The sequence below is a fragment of the Strix uralensis genome, chromosome 1, assembly GCF_047716275.1.
Source record: "Strix uralensis isolate ZFMK-TIS-50842 chromosome 1, bStrUra1, whole genome shotgun sequence".
Classification (NCBI taxonomy): Eukaryota; Metazoa; Chordata; class Aves; order Strigiformes; family Strigidae; genus Strix; species Strix uralensis.
The window spans coordinates 134264046-134285139 of NC_133972.1; the positions used below are offsets into that span (position 1 = coordinate 134264046).

A 21094-nucleotide genomic window follows, 5' to 3' on the forward strand; every position below is an offset into this window, starting at 1 on the left:
AGTTGGCTTCATCCAGTTAAAAAAAAAAGCCAAACATGCTGCTTTTCTCTCTGTTGTTCTCCTTCCCTTAGATTAAAGTGCACTTTATTTGATATAAAGCATCATCATAAAGATAAAGTGTACTTTGTTTGAATTCCGATAAAGCATACTTTATTAGAGGTTTTGCAAATCAAAAAGGTATCACTTCTGAATTTAGATATACACCTTATATTTTTAGGGTTTTTAATAGTATGTATCTCTTACGTAAACATGTAAGATATATGTGTCCTATTACCTTTCACCTAATATTTTTTACATATATAGCCCATTAAGTTTTCCTGTTAACTCTTTTGGGGGTTAGAAGGGAGGGGTGGGGGGGGAAAGTACCAGAATAGAAATGCTTTTGCTGTTGTGGTGTGTAATGTTTTTGCTGTTACTACTGCTTGCAACAGTGAAAGCACAGATAGAACTTTTTTGTTTATCTGTGGTCAGAAGAAGCAGCGTTTGTACCACGTATGCTGGTCTTTGATTTTTCTCCTTAGTCATAAACCTGATGCCGTTTGCTCTGTGTCACTATGATTAAATTTGATAATGGTAGAGAAACACTGATAGAAGTAGATGTGAGCTGATTAAGGTCCCTCTTAAAATGGTTCTCTGAGTGACTTTAAGTCTAATGTAGAAAAACAAAATTTTAGGAGACATTTATCGATTGAATTACTATGGGGAGGCTGTAAACACTAATACACCAAGTCAGTCAGGACTGTTTTGTTGAGTTTTCTTTTTCTGGGTAGGGGACAGGGTATTAAGTGGAAATCATAGTTGGTACCAGAGCGTCACAACCTTTGGTGATGGCAATACAGTGTGATGTAGGAACGGGTTACCCTTCAGAGAGGATGGGTCTCTACATATTTGACATTCAGTAACTGAATGGAGTGAATTCTGCTGGTGGAGGGAGGAGACTGCATGTCCAGGGTAGTATGTTTCCACTCTTCCCTCAGGACCTTGGATTTCAAAGCGTGGCTGTGAAACGTACCCAAGAGAGGGTGGATGTTCACATTTTACTATTTCGGACAAACTGCTTCATTTTCACAGTGGAGCTGAAGGGCTGTGAGTAATGTGGAAGCAACCACGAGAGCAATACTCAACCTGTGTATATGCTGAAATGTTAAGTTACTCTTTATAAGGCTTATGTATTTAATAGTAGTTTCAATATTACTGTTTTGGTTGAATATGTGAAGGTGTTTCCTGCCCTACTCCCCCTGTCATGGAGAAGTTGAAGTATTGCACTAGGTCCTCTGGAAACTATTTCATCCTGACATGTTCTTACTTTACTGCGTGACTATCTTGCCTGGAGATATGCAGCAACTTTGTTTTAGAGGAGCTGGAAAAGACTGGTGGTAAACTTCCTTGGATATTCTCTAATCTAAGGAATTCTCTAGTAAGTACTGAGTATCTTAATAGCTGTGCTTGGGCGTAACTTCATATAAGTTCTACGTGGCAGAAGTAAGGTGTTAAGAAAAAGATGCCTATGGGCCATTTTACAGTAGGACACTTGCTGGTCTGCCTGTCATTTCCCCACCTGTAGTGTAGACTGCATAGCATAAACTCTGCAAAACTTTTGTGGTAAAAGTCATGTTGGAGTTTCTGGCATGTCTACTGATTGATAATGGAGTGCACACAGAAGTGAGGTTTCCTTTGACCGTGGCTGTGCAGGGAAGGCAGGCTTGAGGTAGACGAGCTGTCAACACGAGCAATACGGGTTTTGCCAGTAGAAATCAGTACTTAATTGTCCCTCCCTTTCTATGTGTCTCTACATCTAGAGCTAGTAAAAACTTGCCAAAGTCGTGAGTCCTTGGCCATCTACATGGTGATGAAGGAGAGTGGAGTCTGGCTACTGTTGCGTAATATTTAGGACCTGCCCTGATTGCATTAGGAGCAATCTTACACTGTTCTCTAAACCAGTATATATTACAAAGTAATCTGTAGCAAAATAAGTATTAATAAAATGTTTGTCTTGTGGACCATTGCATCAGCAGTTATATACAATTCATGTGGTAGCTATTCCTGTTTCTTACATGGAAAGCTAGTTTGGAGCATACACGCTTCATTATCCTAGGGATGGCAGTTGTCTGAGATTGATCAACACTGATGTCGATTCTGATCGATGGACAGCAACCTAAGAGCTCTCTTATGGGAGAAGTTAGTTCTTTTTGAGCTGTGAACAAACCGTCAGCACTCATTGCACTGGCTGACATTCCATAGCTTTAGTAATATCCCTCACTTTATGTGAGCATGAAACAGTGTTGCTACATATGATTACTGTAAAATGGGATGTTTGCTTTTTAGATGGTCACCTTAGTATCATTCATATTTTGTAATCTCTGTTACTCCACAGAGTACATGACCAGAAAATAATTCTAATACTGTAGCTGTGCTGAGACTCAATTAAGGAGCTCTGTATTTTGTATCGAATGTTATTATTCTTCCACATACAGTAATTGGGTGATATTTTCAGCTGTACCAAATCAGCAATGAGTGTACTTTTGCAGTGGTGGCTGAGGGCATTAAGATTGGTTTTAATCACTTCCACTCCACTCTTAGGATGCTGCTGGCATCAAAATTCCAGTTGTTTTGATTCAGTTTTTCTGAAAACTTTGGATCAGTGAGTTTTAACTTTTTAATAGTTGTACCTGTTTTTTAAAGATGGTCTCCACGAATAATAACAGAGCAGGAAGACTTAAGGTAGATAAGAAACAAAATGGTATTGCAGCAGCACTTCACTAAAACATGAACTTTTTTCATGCAAAGTGATTTTTTTAATTGTCAAGTTATATCTTGCTAGGAAGGTATTAATAGAACTTTTGTTTTCCATACATTTTTATCTGTGTTTTGTAGAAGTATGGCAAGAGATTTAGTAAACTGCAAGATTCCTGTTGAGTCTATTTGCCAAATAGATTTCTTTCATTCTTATCTGGTGTGATGACTTTGCCTTTGTTGCAGAGAACATCACTGACAACACTTGGTTTATAAATGCAAGTTGTCACTTTGGAACTGCAATTTTTTTAGAGGGGTTTCTGAAGTACTGAGATAGTAGTTGTTTCTAAACAGCATCATATTGCCCAAAATATTTTAAGGTAGTACTAAGTATTTTCATATACTAAAGTAAAAAAGACATATCCATCTTCAATTCAAGGTAGTAGTTCCACAGAAAAGGGGTCTCCCACAATAAAGGAGAAGAAACCGATTGGTAAAACAGATTTTGGAAATAATTATGGGTGCGAGCGTAGTCTTGAGGAAGTTTCTGGACTTCAGCTGCTATAGGAGAAAATACTGTACAACTGTACTGTTGTTGAATGTAGGTACTGGTATTTGGTTGCAGTTTTGGAGGTGGTGTTGATTCCTGTTTACTCTGGAGTTTTTACTGATAATGCAAGCTTTGCAGATGAACAGTGTCTGAACAAGTATGAAGCATGCTTCAGATGGAGGGAGCACCAAGACAGGCCTAATGCTGAAAGTATTGATGGGGCAAGTTGAGAATAGCAGGGACAAAGCAACGTCATGATTGAGACATGATTGAGACATTGAGCAATGAGACATGATGCGGAAACTTTACAAATGGTTTGTTTGGAGGATAGTCAAGATGAGTTTGTTCTGAATAATCCAGAGGGATGATGAATCCTTTCATTAACCTTTGAAAGGAAGAATCATGGAGCAATTTCTGCATGTAGTGGCTTTTAACACCTTGGGAACTGTGCTATCGAGAAGGATACAAATTCAAAACAGTGATCTCTGTGTCACTAGGTAGAACTGCTTCCAGAAGTGATGCTGTAGTCTGTCTTCTGTTTTAAAAGAACTTTCTTTGGTCGCCAGTTGCTGTTTTAACTTTTCCAAGGTGAAGGTGATAATTTAACGGGACTGCAGTTGTTGCAAAGGAGAATATTCAGTAATGATTTACTTATCATGAAGTTATCCATTGTATAGATATATTGGAGACATTTTTATTTTGGAGCCAGTGGGAACTGACTGAGCACTTGCTCTACTGTTACACAACTTAGTTAATAAACCAAAGTTCAAGAAAATTAAAAGTGTGGTTACAGTAGATCTTTTTGAAAATACAGAAAAGACAAGGGAGTCTGGAAATACTGGTGAGGGAAATGAAAGCAGGCCTGGTAAAAAGCTGCTTTGTTGTTGTTGTTTGGTGCTGATGTTTAAATTTCCCAAAGTTAGCTGAGTCATGTTGCATACTTTGCTGCTCTCGCTTCATACTTCTTAAAGCTCAATATTGGCTCAAGTTGCTGCTCTGCTAGGGAAGTGACACTCAGCTACTTTCAGTGCTTAAGTACAGTTGATTGTGGTTCCAATCCTTGTTCAAGCAACAGAAAGATTCTCCTCCTTAACCTCCCTCTCTGCCACTAACCCTCGCTGGATTAATCCTGCATCCTGTCCATCTTGCTACTTTACATAGCAGGCCTGGTTTGAGACTTTTATCTGTGCTTTGGTCTGCGGAGAATGAGCTTAGCTCTAAATGTGTAAGCCACTGTGAAACGCAGGCAGCTTCATTTTTAATTTTTAAAATTTTTGTGATACATATGTGGAAGTTTACAACAAAGTTTGAATTCCAGACAAGTGAGATTTTTGCACTCCAGAAACAATTTCCTGAAGTAGTGTTTTCATTTATTATTTGCTTTGAATATTGTTGGCTTTTACTGATAATGCAAAAGCATATTATCATCCTGGGTAACCTGTTGAGTTGCAAATTATTTTAACTCCTCGGAGTTCCTGAAGAATCTCTGTTTTGCTCTAATTAGCTGCAATCTTTAGGAGTGTCCTGCATTGTGATATTGCATGTTAATAGCATTGATTAACTGTCAGGCAGTGGGAATTGATGAGGAAATGTCCATTGTAAAATTAAATGGTATTACTGAAGGCTGTACCATGCTGCTGGTTAGGGAGGTGACTAGCCCAGTAGTCGCTGGTAGGAGTATTAATGTGAGCTCCAGGTTTTTTCGCATGATTAAAACAGGCCATCTGTTCTTTGTTAAATGTTTACAAAAACAGCTTTTCTCTAAAAGATTTAAAGAGATGTGGGTCTAGTAAACACACCAATATTTTTGAGCACCTTTTTCACCTTATTTCAAATAATACTAAAAATAATTCTGCTGCAATATCAAATAGGACGAATATCTATTTGTGTCTAATCTTCACCGCTTTCTTTCCTGTCGAAGATTAAATTCTGTACCAACATACTAAATTATGGCATTGTTATTACCAAAAGCATCAGAAGCGATTTCTGAGATAAATTTTTCAATCTTTTGGTAAAAACTTGTAATATACATACTTTCTTAATTTTGTAAATGGAAAATGGGGTTCTTTCATTAGAAATTGTGACCCTGTAACTAGAGTTAATCCTTTGTAGATGTAAAGAAGTAGAACTATTTGAAATAATTCCCTTGTGGTAGGCTTAATCTAATATTTACTAGTGAAGGCCTGTTCTTCCTTTTCTCCCTTCTTAAGAAAGAGCAGGCCACTGGTTTGGGGTAAGAAAATGCATCTTTCAAGCTGCTTCCACTCTCTTACTCTCACTAGATTTGTGCTGCTCCTACACAGCTTCACACTAGGGAGCAATGTGGGGTTGTCAGTTAGGGATAAACCATTTTAGCATATTGCAAAACTGTAGGCACAGACTTCCTAGAAATATAAAGTTAATCACACCCATTTCTTTGAAAGAGTGCTACAATTTAAAAGATTGTATGTAAGTGAATTACAAAACATGCCAATCTGCAAAGGGGGAAGTGGCAAAAATAATGTATTTTCAAGTAACAGGAAATATAACCAAAGCCTAATTAGGAGAGAGTTTGCTTTTTTGTAGCTTAATGTTTTGGGGATTGTGAATGATATGAAACAAAGCCGAAGTATTTTAATTTGTATGCTTGGTAATGCATGTAACTTGGTACTGTAAATAAAAGGCAGTAAGTTGTTTTATTTTTAATGTTTGTTTCATGCATAATGTTTAAGTCTAATTTATAGTCTAAGTTACTTTAGAGCGTGTAAATGACTCTTGTGGATAAGCTTTTTGAGGTAGTAAGAATCTGAATTTTCATAAGATGACATCTTCCAGAGCGAGTTACTGAGTACTACAGTGTGGCAGCAATCTGCCATTCTCAGTGCTTTACCTTCTGGCCAGACCTTACATTAAAGCTACAAATGTCAAATCATGAAGGGCTGACATTGCTGTTGTGGAGACTTGGAAGGCTGTCTACCTTACATTCAGATTTGCTTATGACTCTGCTGAAAGTAGTTGTTCACACTTCTAAAACAAACAAGCAAACAAACAAAAAAACCCAACCCACAAGTCTTAAAAAGAAGATGAGGATTCATTTTTTGAATTAGATTAAGAAGATAATGAGAATACTCAAGCATGTATCAAACTTCATATTGATTTGAGTGACACGGTCATATCACTAATGAAGGTGCAACCTTGAAAATTTTATACAATTAAATTTACATGGCATTACTGGATTTCTTATGGTTTTTAGTATTTGTCGGCTTGACTGTTTCACATGCTTAAGAGGAAGAAAAAACTACCAGTTCTGATTTGTTCTAGAAAGTTGTGCCTTGTACATAAGCTTTTAGATAGTTGTAAAAGTCTCTCTTAATATGGCAAACAGATACTGTAGTGCCAAACACAAAGTAGAAGTAATGGGAAGAAAAACTTAGCTTTCTTATGTTAGACACAGCAAGTGAACGGTATTTAAAGAGAACTGAGTCTCTTTAAATGAGACACTAAAACTGAGACACTACAGTGAACAGCTTGGTGAAGACATTGATGAAACTTGCACCTGAGGTCTCTGAAAAACACAGGATGCATGTGATATGAAATGGCAGATAATACAGAAATATATTGACGACCTTTGGAAAATGTAGGTTAAAATTACTTTTCTGAATACCTGTGGATAAGAAATACTTAGAGGTGATCTGTGTAATATTCCTGTATTTTCCTACATAAAAATGAATGTTAGACTACAAATACGTAATGGTCTGAGGTACAGAGAAGAGAGTTTTGTTCTGTGTCAAGAACAAATCTGAGAAGGTATTCAATTCAGTCAACCAAATTCAAAACCAATTAGATTTTAAAATATCTATTTTATGTAATGCGTAATTGGACTGCAGAATTCGTTGGCAACACTTGACTTCCTGGGATCAGTGTTTTCTATACAGATACCCAGTCTTCCTGAATGAAGATATGTAAGCATTATGGTGACTACAGATTTCTAGAAGAGGTGTCAGTTCATGCTTCAGGATGCCTAACACGAGGTTGCGTTGAGGTGGGGCTGATTGATGTGGTGGTAATACAGTCATACATCAGGTTTGCATTAGAGCTGAGTTTCCACTGCAAATAAGACCCTGTTGCACTAAAAAGTATCTTAATAAACAGGTGGAGGACAGAAACATACAGAAGTCACCCTGAAAGTTCTTGGTTAAGCCAAGTAGACCCACATCTTCAGTCCGTCACTCAGGCCTTCCCTCTTGTCCTTGGAGACTCTTGCATGAAGAACTGTAGTGTCTAGCTTTTAACCAGTCAAACCTCTCCCAAACAGCAATAAAGTGTTGTCGTCTTCTTGACAGCCTTGCTCCTTCTGCTTCTTGGGTAGCTTCTGAGTATGTGAGTGTATTCTCAGGGCACGGTGGTTTTTTGCTGCTGTGAAGAAGCGCTGCAAATAGTTAGTACTGCACTGGTTCAGTTTGTTTACATGCAGAAAACTATATTAATATATTTGGAAAAATACACATGCATTCACTTGCTCATATAATGATATTAAGAATTTTATTTCCGAAGTGCATTGTTTTTTTTAGATCCAGGTGGCTAAAGTATATGTCTGTGTATGCCCATCAGTTCTCCTTATGCTCAGGGGTTGGGTCTGTAGTCATTTGTTTGCATGCTTCCACTCCTAAGTAAGTGCAGTTTGAATAAAAAGTGGAGAAAAGAAAGCATGAATAACATTACAGACAGTTACACAGGCACTGCTCTTCCTAGAAGTAAAATTCCATTTTTTTATAAACCTTTCTTCTCTCAGTTCAATGGATTGAACATCTCAAATGGCTAGACTTTGTGACCACAGCTAATGGGGAAGGAACTCTTGACCTAGAGTCATCCCAGCTTCATTTTTAGGGAAGAGAAAACGAGAAACAAAGAGAAAGAGTGTGGGGAAAAGGATCTGACTGTATATGCAGTTGCAAGAAATGCATCAATACGGTGTCATGCTATTACTTTTCTTGAAAAGCACTGTCATCCTGCATGTATAACCACGGGCAGGCAGTGAGGAGAAGCAAGTTAGAGCTTTGGTATGCTGCAGTGTCATTGGTAGGGCTTCGACATTTTTTCATTGCAGACTCATGGATCTTTGTGTAGAACAGAACCATTAAGAGGAGAAGAGTTGCAAATATATCCAATATGTTTAGTCCAGGCACTTGACATTTGTGTAATTACACATAGGTTTTCACGTACTTTGGTGTAAACCTGATACACTATACAGGCTTTGAAATAGGATGTTTTTGCAGGTTCACAAACACTTAAGGTAGTTCTCTATCCAATCTGCAGCAGGAACAAATCTGTTTCAATTACAAGTAAGGAGCTGTGGATCTTTGACATAAAATGTAACATTGTATTACATTTTAAAGTGGCTTAATCCTTCACCTGCTGATGAAAATACCTCCTGTTACAGCTGAACCAGTGTGAATTGCCTTGATCAGTTTTTTATAAATACATCCTGTGAATATACTTTATTTTCCTTTGCATGTCTAGAAACAAACTTTAACAGTTTTTTCCCAGAGGACAAATTCTAGTGCAACTGAATAATTTGTAACCGTTATTCATCCTGCTAACAACTATTTTGAAATATCTGCAATAACAGTTGCTTTGCTTTTGCACCTAAACGTTGAAGACTGTACTATTTTCTATACTTCCACTTCATATGCAAGCTTTAGAATAATTTTACCCTTGCTATATGAAGAATTTCTGGTTATTTTGCTACTGTTTTAGCTGCAGAAAGCTTTGTTTGGTACTGTTTTATTGTACAATGTTTCAGATGTGTTACTAGGTTAATCTTCTGCTTAGTATTTTTTCCCTCTCTAACCTCTTGCTCCAAAAGAGCAAAGTTTTAGAAATCAAAGTTGCAAATCTACAATTTTATTTCTGTTTGTCTCTCTCAGCATTCTCCATCGGAACCCTTTTTAGAGAAACCAGTGCCGGATATGACTCAGGTTAGTGGACCGAATACCCAGCTAGTGAAAAGCGATGATTATCTGCCATCAATTGAGCCGCAGCCACAGCAAAAGAAAAAGAAAAAGAAAAACAATCACATTGCTGCAGAAGGTCCCAGTAAAGGTTTTGGTAAGGAAGACTTTCCTGGGGGACTTGACAGCCAGAATCTAAGCAGAAACTCAGTGGATTGCTCCCAAGAAGAGAAGAAGAAAAAGAAAAAGCCCAAGGCAAAAAAAGAACCGAAGGATCCTAAAGAACCCAAGGAAAAGAAGGAACCCAAGACCCCCAAAGTCCCTAAGACCCCTAAAGAGCCAAAGGAAAAGAAAGCAAAAAATACCACGCCAAAACCCAAGACCAGCAAAAAGGCTAGGTAAGTCAGAAAACTTCTATATGCGATTAGAGAAAAACAGTGTGTTTGTGGGATTTCTAGAGCATCTGTGCTAAATGGTGTGGGTGGAGAGGAAATCTTGTTTTGTCATTTGCCTTCTACCATCTACAACATCATGTTTTTGAGGCACTTAGGCACATTTCTCCTGTTTGGCTTTCCTGTTTATGGCTTCACAGTTATTTTAAACGAGCTTGAAAGGCAGAAGGCTAATTTTTCTTTTCAAGGCATAAAAGTTTCTGGATGTGTTAGATTTCAAAACTAATTCTTTCTCTTCTAATGCTCATCTGTCCTCATGTGTGGTTTCTGTATTAAGAAACTAAATTGCTTCAACATTAATGTAGGTTTGACCAAATCCAGAGATGAAGGCTTAGAGTAGAAAGGATTGATGACGTTTTTTCTCTAAATACAGTAGTAAGTTAGGTACTTAGCATTGTTAAAAGTTGTACTGCCCTTACAGACACTCTTTTATTCTGACACAACCCATGGGCTGTAAGCGCTGCTGTTAAAAAGGCATTTTTATATGGATATTGATGTATCCTCACTGTAGGGATTATATTCATTTTGCTGTTTCATGTAAAGACAATTTTCCTAGCAGAAAATCTTTGTGGATAGACCAGATGCTTCAACCCTGTTTCTTAACTGTTTTCACTCAGCATCATGTCCCTTTATCAGGATAGACTTAAAATGCTATAGAGTAGTATGAGAAAGAACAAACTGCCGTTACATGTGAGTAAATACATCATAGATAATAACACAGATTCTTTCCTTACCCCTTAACTCCCTAAACACAGTGATTATAAATTCCTTCTTGAAAGAAAAGTGAGAGGAAAAAGACATTAAAGCTCAATTTTTTTTTTTCATTTGTACCTAGAATTTCTTACAACTGTTCTGAATTTGTTCCAAACATCTGAATCTGTTTTTCAAGATGTGGCTAGCGTTATAAAATATAACTTCCAGATGGAAGCACAGCCAGACTTGGTTAATCCAAATCAGTTTGCAAAATCCATTTGTATTAGGGTTTAAAAATTGCAGTTAATGAATCAGCTTTGCATATATTCTACAAGACTGACTATTAGGTTTGATACAGCTATATGGCTAAATGAGGCATGGACAAGAAGATGTTACTTGTTCTTTTAGCAAGAAAGAGAAGTTTCTGTATTAGTAGAGACAGTGTTTCCTGAAGAATTTATAAGCACTGGCTTGTAAAATCAAATGTTGTCCTGAACAGGTTACATTAACTGTTCAGTAAATGACAGCTGATCAGCCCGTCCCTATTGCAGAAGTTACTTCAGCTGTGTTCCAGACTGTCTTAAGGATGGGGTCTACATAGATAGCAATTCACAGCTTAGAAAAACTCTTTAAGTTGTGTATCTCCCAGTATGTGTTCTTGAAACTAAATTATTGTAACAGCTAAGATAAGCTTTTTTGTTCCATTTCCCTATACTCATAGGTTTAAAGGCTGACCAGGCCATATTGCATGGTATTGAGCATCTCCCAGCACTTTTTGCCACCAAGAAGTAAAATAAGCTTCTACTGCAGGACTTCTCAATTAGTGCGGTTTTACAAGGTCTTGACTACAATGAAGCTTTGTTTATTAAGCAATGGTTGGAAGGAGTCTGCCTCAAAAACATGTGTGGGCTCTTGTGGCTGTGCTGGATATTGGACCTCAGAGCTGGTCTTGTCCCTTCCACTCAATCCTGGTATCTCTTTGCGTGTCTCCTCTAAATCTTGGGACATGCCATGCAGTGTTTCATTTGAAGGAACAAATCCCTGCTTTCTTAGTTGTATTTGTAGGAGAGTCTTTGTCGTCTTTCCTGTGTAACGCTTGTCCCTAGGTGGCTAGATGACTCGCAGTATTCTACTAAGTACTAAGCCCTGTTGTTTTACCTGTGAGAGAAATGTGACTGGAGCGGTATTAAGAGCATTTGCTGTTCCTTATGCTTACTTAGGGGTGTGGAGAAAGTCCTACTTTTCCCGTAATGGGCTTGTGTCTCTGTTACCAAATGCTCTCTTGAAAACAAGGTTGTTCTCATTTTGTGGTCTTGTCAGCTTCAGTATCAAACTTCTCTGAAGAACGCTGAGACTGTGTTGGGATGCTGTGCTGCCAAAGATTTTTTAAATCAGTGAAAGAAATTTGCTTACTTTGGCAATATCACAGACTGGGGAACCTGTCCAGTGACAGATCACTAAATCAAGTTTTTTAAATAAATGAACAGTCCAAACCTTTAATCATCTGAGCCACAGTATTTCAGCAGCACTAACCACAGAAAGGAAATATGACAGTAGCTGAGATGAGTGAGATTAATGCAAGTTTATACAGATTATGGATGATTATGTAGAAGAATTTTGATAAAGTTAGTATCTGGCATATGTTTACTGCTACTACTTGTATTGCTCAGTATTTTGCTTCTAAGCATTGAAAATAGCAGTGTGATTTTTAGATTTCTAAATGCTGTGCAGAACTATTGGTTTTCATTCCTGAATAAGATGATCAGTTTTAATAGAAGAGTTTTGCACTCCTGTAAAATTCAGGAAAATTAAGTCAGACATAGGAAATGTATTTATTGAAGAGCAACAGTTCTTTGGATAGAGCATAAAAAGTCCTTGATAATTAATTTTGACACAGGCTGTAGTAGAGTATACACAGATAAAAGACTCTAGTATTTAAGTATCTTACCAATTTTGTAATTTAATATAGCTCATAAATTAACCCTGTTATTTCAGTCTCAATTTTGACTAACAGTATAATCCTTTTATTAAACAAACAACAACAAAACCCCCAGAAACTTTATCCTTCACATCTCTTCTATCTTTGGTGTAAATTGTGACAAAATGAGTAGCCTGCCTCACTGAAATGCACCTTCATGGTCAGACTGGAGAATGGAAGAAACGGATTAATTTCGTGCTTGTTTGAATTGCATGTCCCATGGCATCTTAAAAAGATGACACCCAGGTGGACTGCTAGTATGCTGTACTACGTATTTGGTGATTTTTTGAAAGAAAGATCACACATTAATACTGTACTATTACACTTGTAATGGATATTGGCCCAATCCTGCCAATACAGAAGGACAAATACAGTGGTGGCTGGAAAAAAACATTTGCAAAACAACTCTATTGTGAATCAAACTAGTCGGGTTTGAAAGCAAAATGTAGGTATACCTAGGATCACAAATGAAGGATTTTCACTAAATCATGCAGGTGCTGAGTATTATGTGGGCTCTTAATGTTATGGAGCCAGCTTCAGGCACACGCAAAGCAGGCAGATTTTTTCCAAAAGTGGATGGACAGGGAAAGGCAAGTAGTCCTACTGAATTGCAAAGTCATGGCTCAGATGTCTGTTCCCCCTGTGCCTGTCCCTGGAGGAGATGTGGACCACCTGTTTGAGGAGATCATGCTGCAGCACAGCTGATATCTCTCCCGCTGCTTCCTATGAAACTCTAGAGAGTGGCCACCGATTACAGTGGAAGAAGCAGTAACTATTTGCGGGGGCCAAATGGCAGCTCTTTGCAGGAGCTTGTCCCTCCTCCCATCTCCTTAGAGCAGTGTGCTGTGCTTTGCAGGGCTGCTCTTATCTGCCTCGTCCCCTCCCTGTGGCAGGGGAAACTCTTCGTCCTTCCCACACATAGAGCAGCAGCCTGGGATGCAGGGTAGGGCGAGTGGGTTGCTGCTCGTAAGGGGAGTGCTAAGCGTGAGCATAGCTACCTCTTTTAGAGGGAGGTGGAGACGGCCTTTTTTGGCGCACAGATAGACGCCAGATTTGTTGTATCGGAAAGGAGATGGCTCCTGGCCGCAGGAAGAGGCTGCTGCGGCAGAGCGGTGAGGGCAGCGGGACGCAGCACCCTGGGGAGCTGGAGGACAGGAAGAGAGGTCCCGAGGCGGTGGTGGTAGTTTCCACTCCCAAGCTCGGATCATCCTGAGCAAGGCAGGAAGGGGCTGCCTGTGGGAGAGAACAGGAAATCGTGCGAGATTTCCATGCACGCATCCACTGAGGCTGTTCCTGGTCACACCTGTCCTCATCTCCCTTCTGAACCAGCCCAGCTGCCAGATATTTACCTTTGCCTTTGCTGCAGGCAAGCCTCATGGGCTTTGCTGTTACCAAAGCGTACTTAATTTGGCTGAGTTTTCAGGCTGGAAAAAACCTTGCTGTCCTATTGTTTTTCCTACTTTTGTGACCTATAAAAACTGATTTAAAAAAAACCCAAAACAACAGGTTTTTGATTACACTAGGGGCTTTAAAAAATAATTGTTTTGCTCGGGTAAGACTGTACAGAAAGTTTCACAGCTCTAACATTTCGAGAGGGTGAGATTTTATGGTTTTGATGTTCTGCAGTGGATGTGTAACATTTTTCTAAGCCAGGTTCTAGTCAAGACTTTGTCACAGGACAGTGTTCCCAAACAGCAGAATAGGGATCAGTAGCCTGTCTGACTTATTTTAAATGTTTACAGAAATAAGCATCATCCAAATCCTGATAGCCATCATAAATTACACTAATAAACAGATCTGTCAGATACCCAGATGAGGTGAGGTGGTTGCACAATGTAAACATAGGGGCTAATTACTTCCCCTCTTAATCCTGCGAAGCATGTCATGCTTTTGGGGTATTTTTGAGCCATATGGTTTGGCCCTGTAAGTTCCTGGAGTTTGACCTAGCTCTGTAGGTGGCTGCCTGACTAACTGACACAAAACACTTTGTCAAAGTTTGGATATTTGTTCTCAAAATGTAATTCAAGCTTTTGTTTCAGTTGTCCTACTTACTGTTTTCCTCTCCAGCCCATTTTCCTTCACATTGTTCGCTCGTCTGACCTTCTGCAGGTTGTCTTCTTACTGATCCCCTTTGCTCAGTGTGCTATGCATGCCTCAGGGATAAGAGGATGAAACCAGAAAGTAGTATTGGACAGCTAGATTGTAAGACATCTAATCTGAAATATCTCTGTTTGTATCACTTGAATAGAAGGACTAGCTTTACCTGACAGTTTTAAAATATTTCAGTGTTTCATGTGTGGCAAATACTACTTCAGTTTCTCCCAGATTTCTAGTTCTTGTTTTGGGACTGGACACTATCTTTAGTGGGACAAATTTTGCGTTCATTCATGTGTGAAAACAAATATGAGAGTTTTCTAAATGTGCATATTACAGTTTGCTTCCTTGTTGCCAAATTTGGAAAGTACTATCAGATGTGCATCCAGGGTTAAGCACTGACGCACAGACCCTAATGGTAATGGCAAAGTCGCTGAGAACAGGTTTCTACCTGCCTGTACTTCCATGTGGAAAGGTAATTCTGGTCCAGGCTAACACCGTTCCTGAGTGGCCTGAGTATGGTCTGCTGGAAAGTGGAAAGGCTGAGTCAGAAGTGGGTACGCTTAATTGTTGGGAACAAATCACACTGGCTTTGTGGGAAGATGGAGAGGAATAACAGTTGCTGACAGTTTGAGGAAGCTGATGCTCCCACCAGCCAGGGGAAGCTCCTGGGTGCAGGATGCACTGCAGTGCGTCGCCTCGCTCAAGGGGATGGTGCTGTTGTTCTCTGGTTTATTTGTACTTCACCTTCCTTTCTTTCCTTGAAAGAAGCTGTCGCTGTGCTTTTAAAAAGAGCAATTCTGCTGAATTTAGAACTTAAAATTCCTGGTGGAGCTGCGCACAGGCTTTGTTCTCCCCAAGTTGGTGGCTCTTCCCTGTGTCTGTTTTTAACTGGCCTGGCCTGGCAAGGGGGGAGATTTGAAACTGTGTCCGGATTGCTTCGACCGCATCTCCGTTACTGAGAGTGACTCGGTACGCCAAGGCATGGCTCAGGGGGTATATATAGGTCATGAAATACTCTTAGCTCGGAGTCCCTGCGCTACGAGCAGGGAAAGGTCTGATGGAGGCTAGAAAGAAACCCTTGTTGGTGTGGACCTGCCGCCAGCGCTGGAGTCACTGGCGGGGTCTTTGTCTGGGCCTCGCCGGGCGGCCAGCCCTGGGGAGCACGCGGCGGCCGCTGCGCCGGGGCAGGCAGGCCCTCGTTAGCGCTTCCCAGCCTTTCAGCAAATTGATATTTTATCAAACCTAGGCCACGCTATTCTTCCCGACTTTAAGCCTGTTATTCATAGGCGGCGGTGCACCCGGGGCACGGTAACGACTACTGAACTTAATTGAGCGCCTTGCTCTGATTTATAGGGGTCAGGGGCGAAAAGTGCCCGCCTGTCAGCTCGCCTCACCTGGCGGCTGTCCAGCTCCCCTGACAGGCTCACCTTTGATTTAAACAAATGCGAGAAATACGTAAAGTTTGGGTGCTTTGGGAAGCGGTTTCGCGGTGATTTGATAAAAGGTGGCGGCGGGGGTGTGTGTGGGGGGGTGCGGAGCGGCGGGGGGGGGCGCAGGCCGCGGCCGCGCAGGTGCCGGGAGCGCCCGGGCGCTGATTGAGGGAAGCAGATGGCTGCAGTCGGTGGCCGCCAGCCAGCGGAGCAGGTGCTGGTCACGTGGCCGCGGGTTGCCGGGGCGACGCGAGCGCTCTCGGCGCGCGGATGAAAGGCGAGGGGGCCCCGCTTCAGCTGCGGCTTTGTGCCATTGGTGGCAGCTAGAGCGGAAACAAACGCGGCCAGGGGAGCGCGGCCCGCGCGCCCGCCCCTGCGCCGCCGCGCCCCGGGGCCCGGCTGGTGTCCGCGCTCCTTCCGCCGTGTCAAAATTCACCCCCCGCACACCCCCAGCCCGCTGCTTTAAGAAAAATTTTTATTTTTTTTAAATTGTCACAGCCTGAGGTGGGTTTTTGTGAGAGGAAGGCTGTGTCACGCCCTCTAATTTCACGATAGTACAAATCCATTTCCAAAACTCCCGGTCTTTTCACTTGTAAATTTTATTTTAAAGTCAACATTACTTTAAACACAAAATGCAAAAGAGGATAATACCACAACCGAGTTGTCCCGGTCCCAAAGTGACATGCAACCCTATCCGGGAATTTTAAATTACGGTTCCAAAGTACGCCTTCAGTGGGCCAACGCGCTGATGAACAAGCTTAAAGCTGATGTTTGTTTGAGAAGTTACAAGGCCGGGGATTATGAAGGAAAAATAAACAGGCAGTGTGCTGGGTATGAAATTAAAATGTTGAGGGTGCAGAAGTCGTATAAAAGCAGGTGACGTAACATTTGGTGACCTGTACTCGCTGTTTGTCAGATACCAGTGCATAACCCTGCTCTTAAATGTCTCGGCAACTTTCCATAACCAGCCTATCAAATCAGTAACGGGCCTGGGGGAGTTGACCACAGAGGGGAAGAAAGACTAGAGAAAACCCATGTGAAACTCAAAGGCTCAATGTGCCTAAAAGTACTAACTTTTGCCACTGATTCTTGGTTTCTGTCATTTAAAACTTTCACCCCCATGATGCTGGAGATTGTCACAGTACATGATTTGGTGATGATGTATTTAAAGCTGGGTTTTGATATGTGTGTCCTCACCCATTTCCAGGTCTCCAAGTACAGTTGGAGAGATGTGGTCCCAGCTCCTCAGGTCACGGGCATTTTCATGGGGGAGAAACAATCCCCCAAACTTTTCTCTACCATCAGTGGATACTGCTTTCTAGAATCATGTAGATGCTGAGATACCAGCTGGGTGGTTTTTCCCCCACACAAGCTGCAGTTGCATGCGTTAAGGCTGTACAGGTCCCCTCAGAGTTGACACAAAAGCACCTTTCCTGCTTGGAGATAGCAGGGACGGTACAAGAAAATGAAGAATTTTCCCATTTAGTCCTTTGTTTTGGTAACAATTCTGGTTCTGCTTACCCGGTCCGCACAGTTAATATCAAGACAAGTGCACGCCTAATGCTGTTTCTCTTCGTATGTGTTAGGTTGCCCAAAAACCACTTTCAGAAAGTACAGGTTTTGAAGAGACTAGCTCTTCCTTTCCAGTCTCATTTTTAGTTTCTTGTTGAATACATATTCAGCGTCACTGTCTAAGATCTTGAAGGGAAGAAGCGTGGTGTCCGTTGTTAAGGAATGGGAAATGTATAGTGATGGCACACGCATCATTGATTTTACAGTTATGTTTAAATACTTAAATAAGGAAGGCAGTTGAAAATAATGAAGTCACTGAAAATAAGCATCTCACAGATCAACTATTTTGTTAAGCACCTTTTGCTTACATTTTTGTACAAATACTGATTAAAAATACCTTTGTTTCAGTAACAAGAAACCAGATTCAGAAACTAGTGCTGTGAAGAAAAAGGTTAACAAGGGAAAGGAAGGTTCTGAAAACTCAGATTTGGAAAAAACTCCGCCACCATCACCTCATCCTGAAGATGAAGATGACCCAGGGGTTCAGGTAGTGCTATCTTTCCAAGTTAAATGTAACCTTTCACAATTTAGATGCATAAAACGGTAGTTCTGACAGTCTTTGTTTCAGCGATGGCAGGTATTCAGATATTTTCTGTGTTATTTAGAATGACATACCAAGAAGGTGAGAACTGAAAATCACCATGATGAATATTTTACTAAAACAAGTATTCCTCATCATAATTTGGCTTTACAGTCCCGTTACCTGCAGATACGTGTACGGTGCTGCTGAGTTTTCATGTGTTCTTTTCTATCACTGCTGCAATTATGGTGCTGAATTTTCTGCTCTGCAGACTTAATGTACCATTATGAGGTCTTGCTTATAAGCCTCACGTTTCTGCTTGCATTGACTTTACAAACCTCCCGAAATCAAGAATGAGACATGACAAAGGATGTCAGAAATGTGCATGTCAGGGACTTGTTAACTACACTGTTTTAATGGATGAAGTGCCTTTTTGCAGGACTGCCAGTCATTGGCTAACATCGATAATTTCTTTTGACCACTACACACCTGTCACTTTCTGTCCAAACTTTTATTTCATGTAAAGATAATCTGGAAATAGAAATAGCATATATGATAACTTTTGTGTTCTCTGTCATTAGCCGCGTTAAGAAGTGGTCAGCTCCTGGCTTACTTCTGCTGGCAGTGGTCAGAGTGGGCATTAAAAATAAGAATTCCCTCATGAAGGGGTAGAGGCAAATTGTGATGGAGAAAGTATGGGACTTTCAGAAACGCTTATGCTGGTGTTTCTGAAATCGTTTGTATTTGTCCGTTGTGTATCAGGCTGTGGATGTGTTGCTTCTAGCTAGGAGAGATGTCAAGACTGATGATCACTTGAGAATGGTCAAAGCTGCCTGGTGAAAAGGTTGGCAAACAGTGGTGTCCTAACACAAACATGGATTATACCTTCCTTCTTACTATTTTCCAGAAGGATACAGAGTATAAGGAAATGTGAGCGATCTAGTATATTCTAGTTAAAAACAACAACAAAAAAAGAGTGTTACTTCTGATTCATGCAAGCCACGTACTCTGAATCAGAAAAGTTGAGATACACTGCTCAGATGTTTGAAGAATAAGTTGTCTGTCCTCTGCCACAAGTCTCTCTTAGCCTGATTAATGACCCTGACAAAAGATGTAGAAGAAACTTTTGGAGCTGATGTTTCTTCAGGTTAATTTGCAGATGATTATATACTGCCTACAGTTCCATATATATGCGTGTTTTGCTTGTTTTCAGTTTAGTGGGACAAAACTTCCTCTTTATGAAACTTAATTGGGTGATAAACTTTACATTTTAAATACTTTTTTCTTTTTGTAGAAATGAGTTAGGGCATTTGCATCACTTCGTAATTAAGTGTAATAAAGTAGTTGAGGTGATTTTTATTTTCTTAATACTTTCTCTTGCTGTGTGTGTTATACTGCACTCAGACTTATTTTCATAAATTAAGGGAGGGTTACAACCATATATGCTAGGACAGCTAGAATTAATAAACTTGTTACGCGTTTCCCAACTGAGATTGATATTATCCAGTTGTCTAAAACACCATTGCATTCTTTGTGTTGAATACTGAGTCTTCTGTAACAATATTATGTAGTAATGCACAAAGCCATGCGTTGTTATCCTTAGAGAGGAAAAATACTTTTGTGTGTTACCATATGTTTTATATTCCATTATCCAAGCCTATTACCTTTGTACCTATAAATTAGTTAATGAGTAAAAGATAATCTGATGCAAGTGAATGTACGGACAGTTTCTGACAACAATGCATAACAATTGCAAAGCTTCATGTGGATGTTACAGGAAACAGGAGGCTAAGTAAGTCAATAAAAATCAAGTAGAGGCTTACCATTGCATTGTAGGCATCCTTTCTATTAGGGAAATGGAAGAAGAGATTTTTGGCACCAAAAATAATGGTAGGACTTACCTATTGAACCAAAAGAAAACTGATAATTCTCTCATCAGTTGATTATGGAAATGAGAGTGCAAATTTGCCAAGTAGTATCTAATTTCAAGTATAAAAGTATTGTTAAGTTTTATGGGAACTCCCATAAGTTACCATGTTAAAGGTAGAAGTCGCATCACCGTTATTTAAAAGAGTGATGTAAACTTAATGTTTGCTCAAAAAATTCATTTTCAGTTAAAGAAAGAATGTCTAATTTTGTGAAGTGCATCAGATATTTGTGCTTTTAAAAGTATGATTAGCTATCTAAAAGTAAATATTTGACTTTGTCTATGTACATTGAGAGACCCAGGTGCATAGATCTCTTAAACAAGCTACATCAGTATTTGCATGTACTGGTGAAGATGTGTGTTAAGCTGAGAAAGATGTAAAAATAAGCAGTATATCAATTCATGAAGTTTTTTTTTTAACAGTTGATATTCAACTTTTTTTTTAATATATATACATTAGTCCATTGATACTTGATACTTGATACCAGATACTTGATGCTCACTTGACAGTTTCCTTCAACAGCATATGCTCTCAGCTTTTCAAAATATATACCCTCATGCAGACTATCAGGGAATTTGAATTTTATTGTTGCAGAAAATGGTGTCTGGCACTGAGTGTCAAGTTGCAAATTCTGTCAAATGCATACTTGTGTATTTTACAGATTGTTTTCTGCAGTTTCTCTGAAGCTTTCATTCTGGAGATGAGGGTATGGGGACACAGAAACCATGTTTTCAATTTGGGGTGGTTCAAGTTCTTCATTCTCCTCTATACTAAGAGGATCTTTTCCCATGCTGTGCTGCAGGATGTCTTTCTGAACAGTGCTGGCTCAGTGGAGTGAGGAAATCGTATTTCATTGTATTTCCCCTACAAGATAATCTGGGTACAACGGGGTGGATGGGGAGAGCAAGAAAGTGTGTTGTCACTGCTTAGCAACACAGTGGGCCACGCTGCTGAAAGGTGGTGTTTGGTTCCTGCATTGGCCATCTGTCAAAGTTTGTCATAGATGTGAATCGAGAGGTGCAACTTCTCTATTTTAGTTGCTTTCTGAGTTATGCTTTTTAATTTTCTAACATGGTTTTAGTAATGCTAAACCAAAATAAAATACCACTTTCCAACTCAGAACAAGCATGGAGTGTTTTTTTTGTTTGTGTTGTTTTGTTTTCAGACGTTAAAAGTAGCTAACAGGCAGGCATTTAGAACAGTAGTGTCTT

At 39.9% G+C, this 21094-nt stretch overlaps 1 protein-coding gene across 5 annotated transcripts in view; it reads left to right on the forward strand.

Moving 5' to 3' along the window:
• Positions 1 to 21094, forward strand: part of CHD7 (chromodomain helicase DNA binding protein 7) — a 135304-nt gene that overhangs the window by 66353 nt on the left and 47857 nt on the right. For all 5 annotated transcript variants that reach the window (XM_074881820.1, XM_074881812.1, XM_074881839.1 and 2 more), the window contains exons 3-4: positions 9190 to 9611; positions 17784 to 17922. In XM_074881820.1, the coding sequence (XP_074737921.1) occupies positions 9190 to 9611; positions 17784 to 17922 (561 nt within the window). The remainder of the gene's footprint in view (positions 1 to 9189; positions 9612 to 17783; positions 17923 to 21094) is intronic.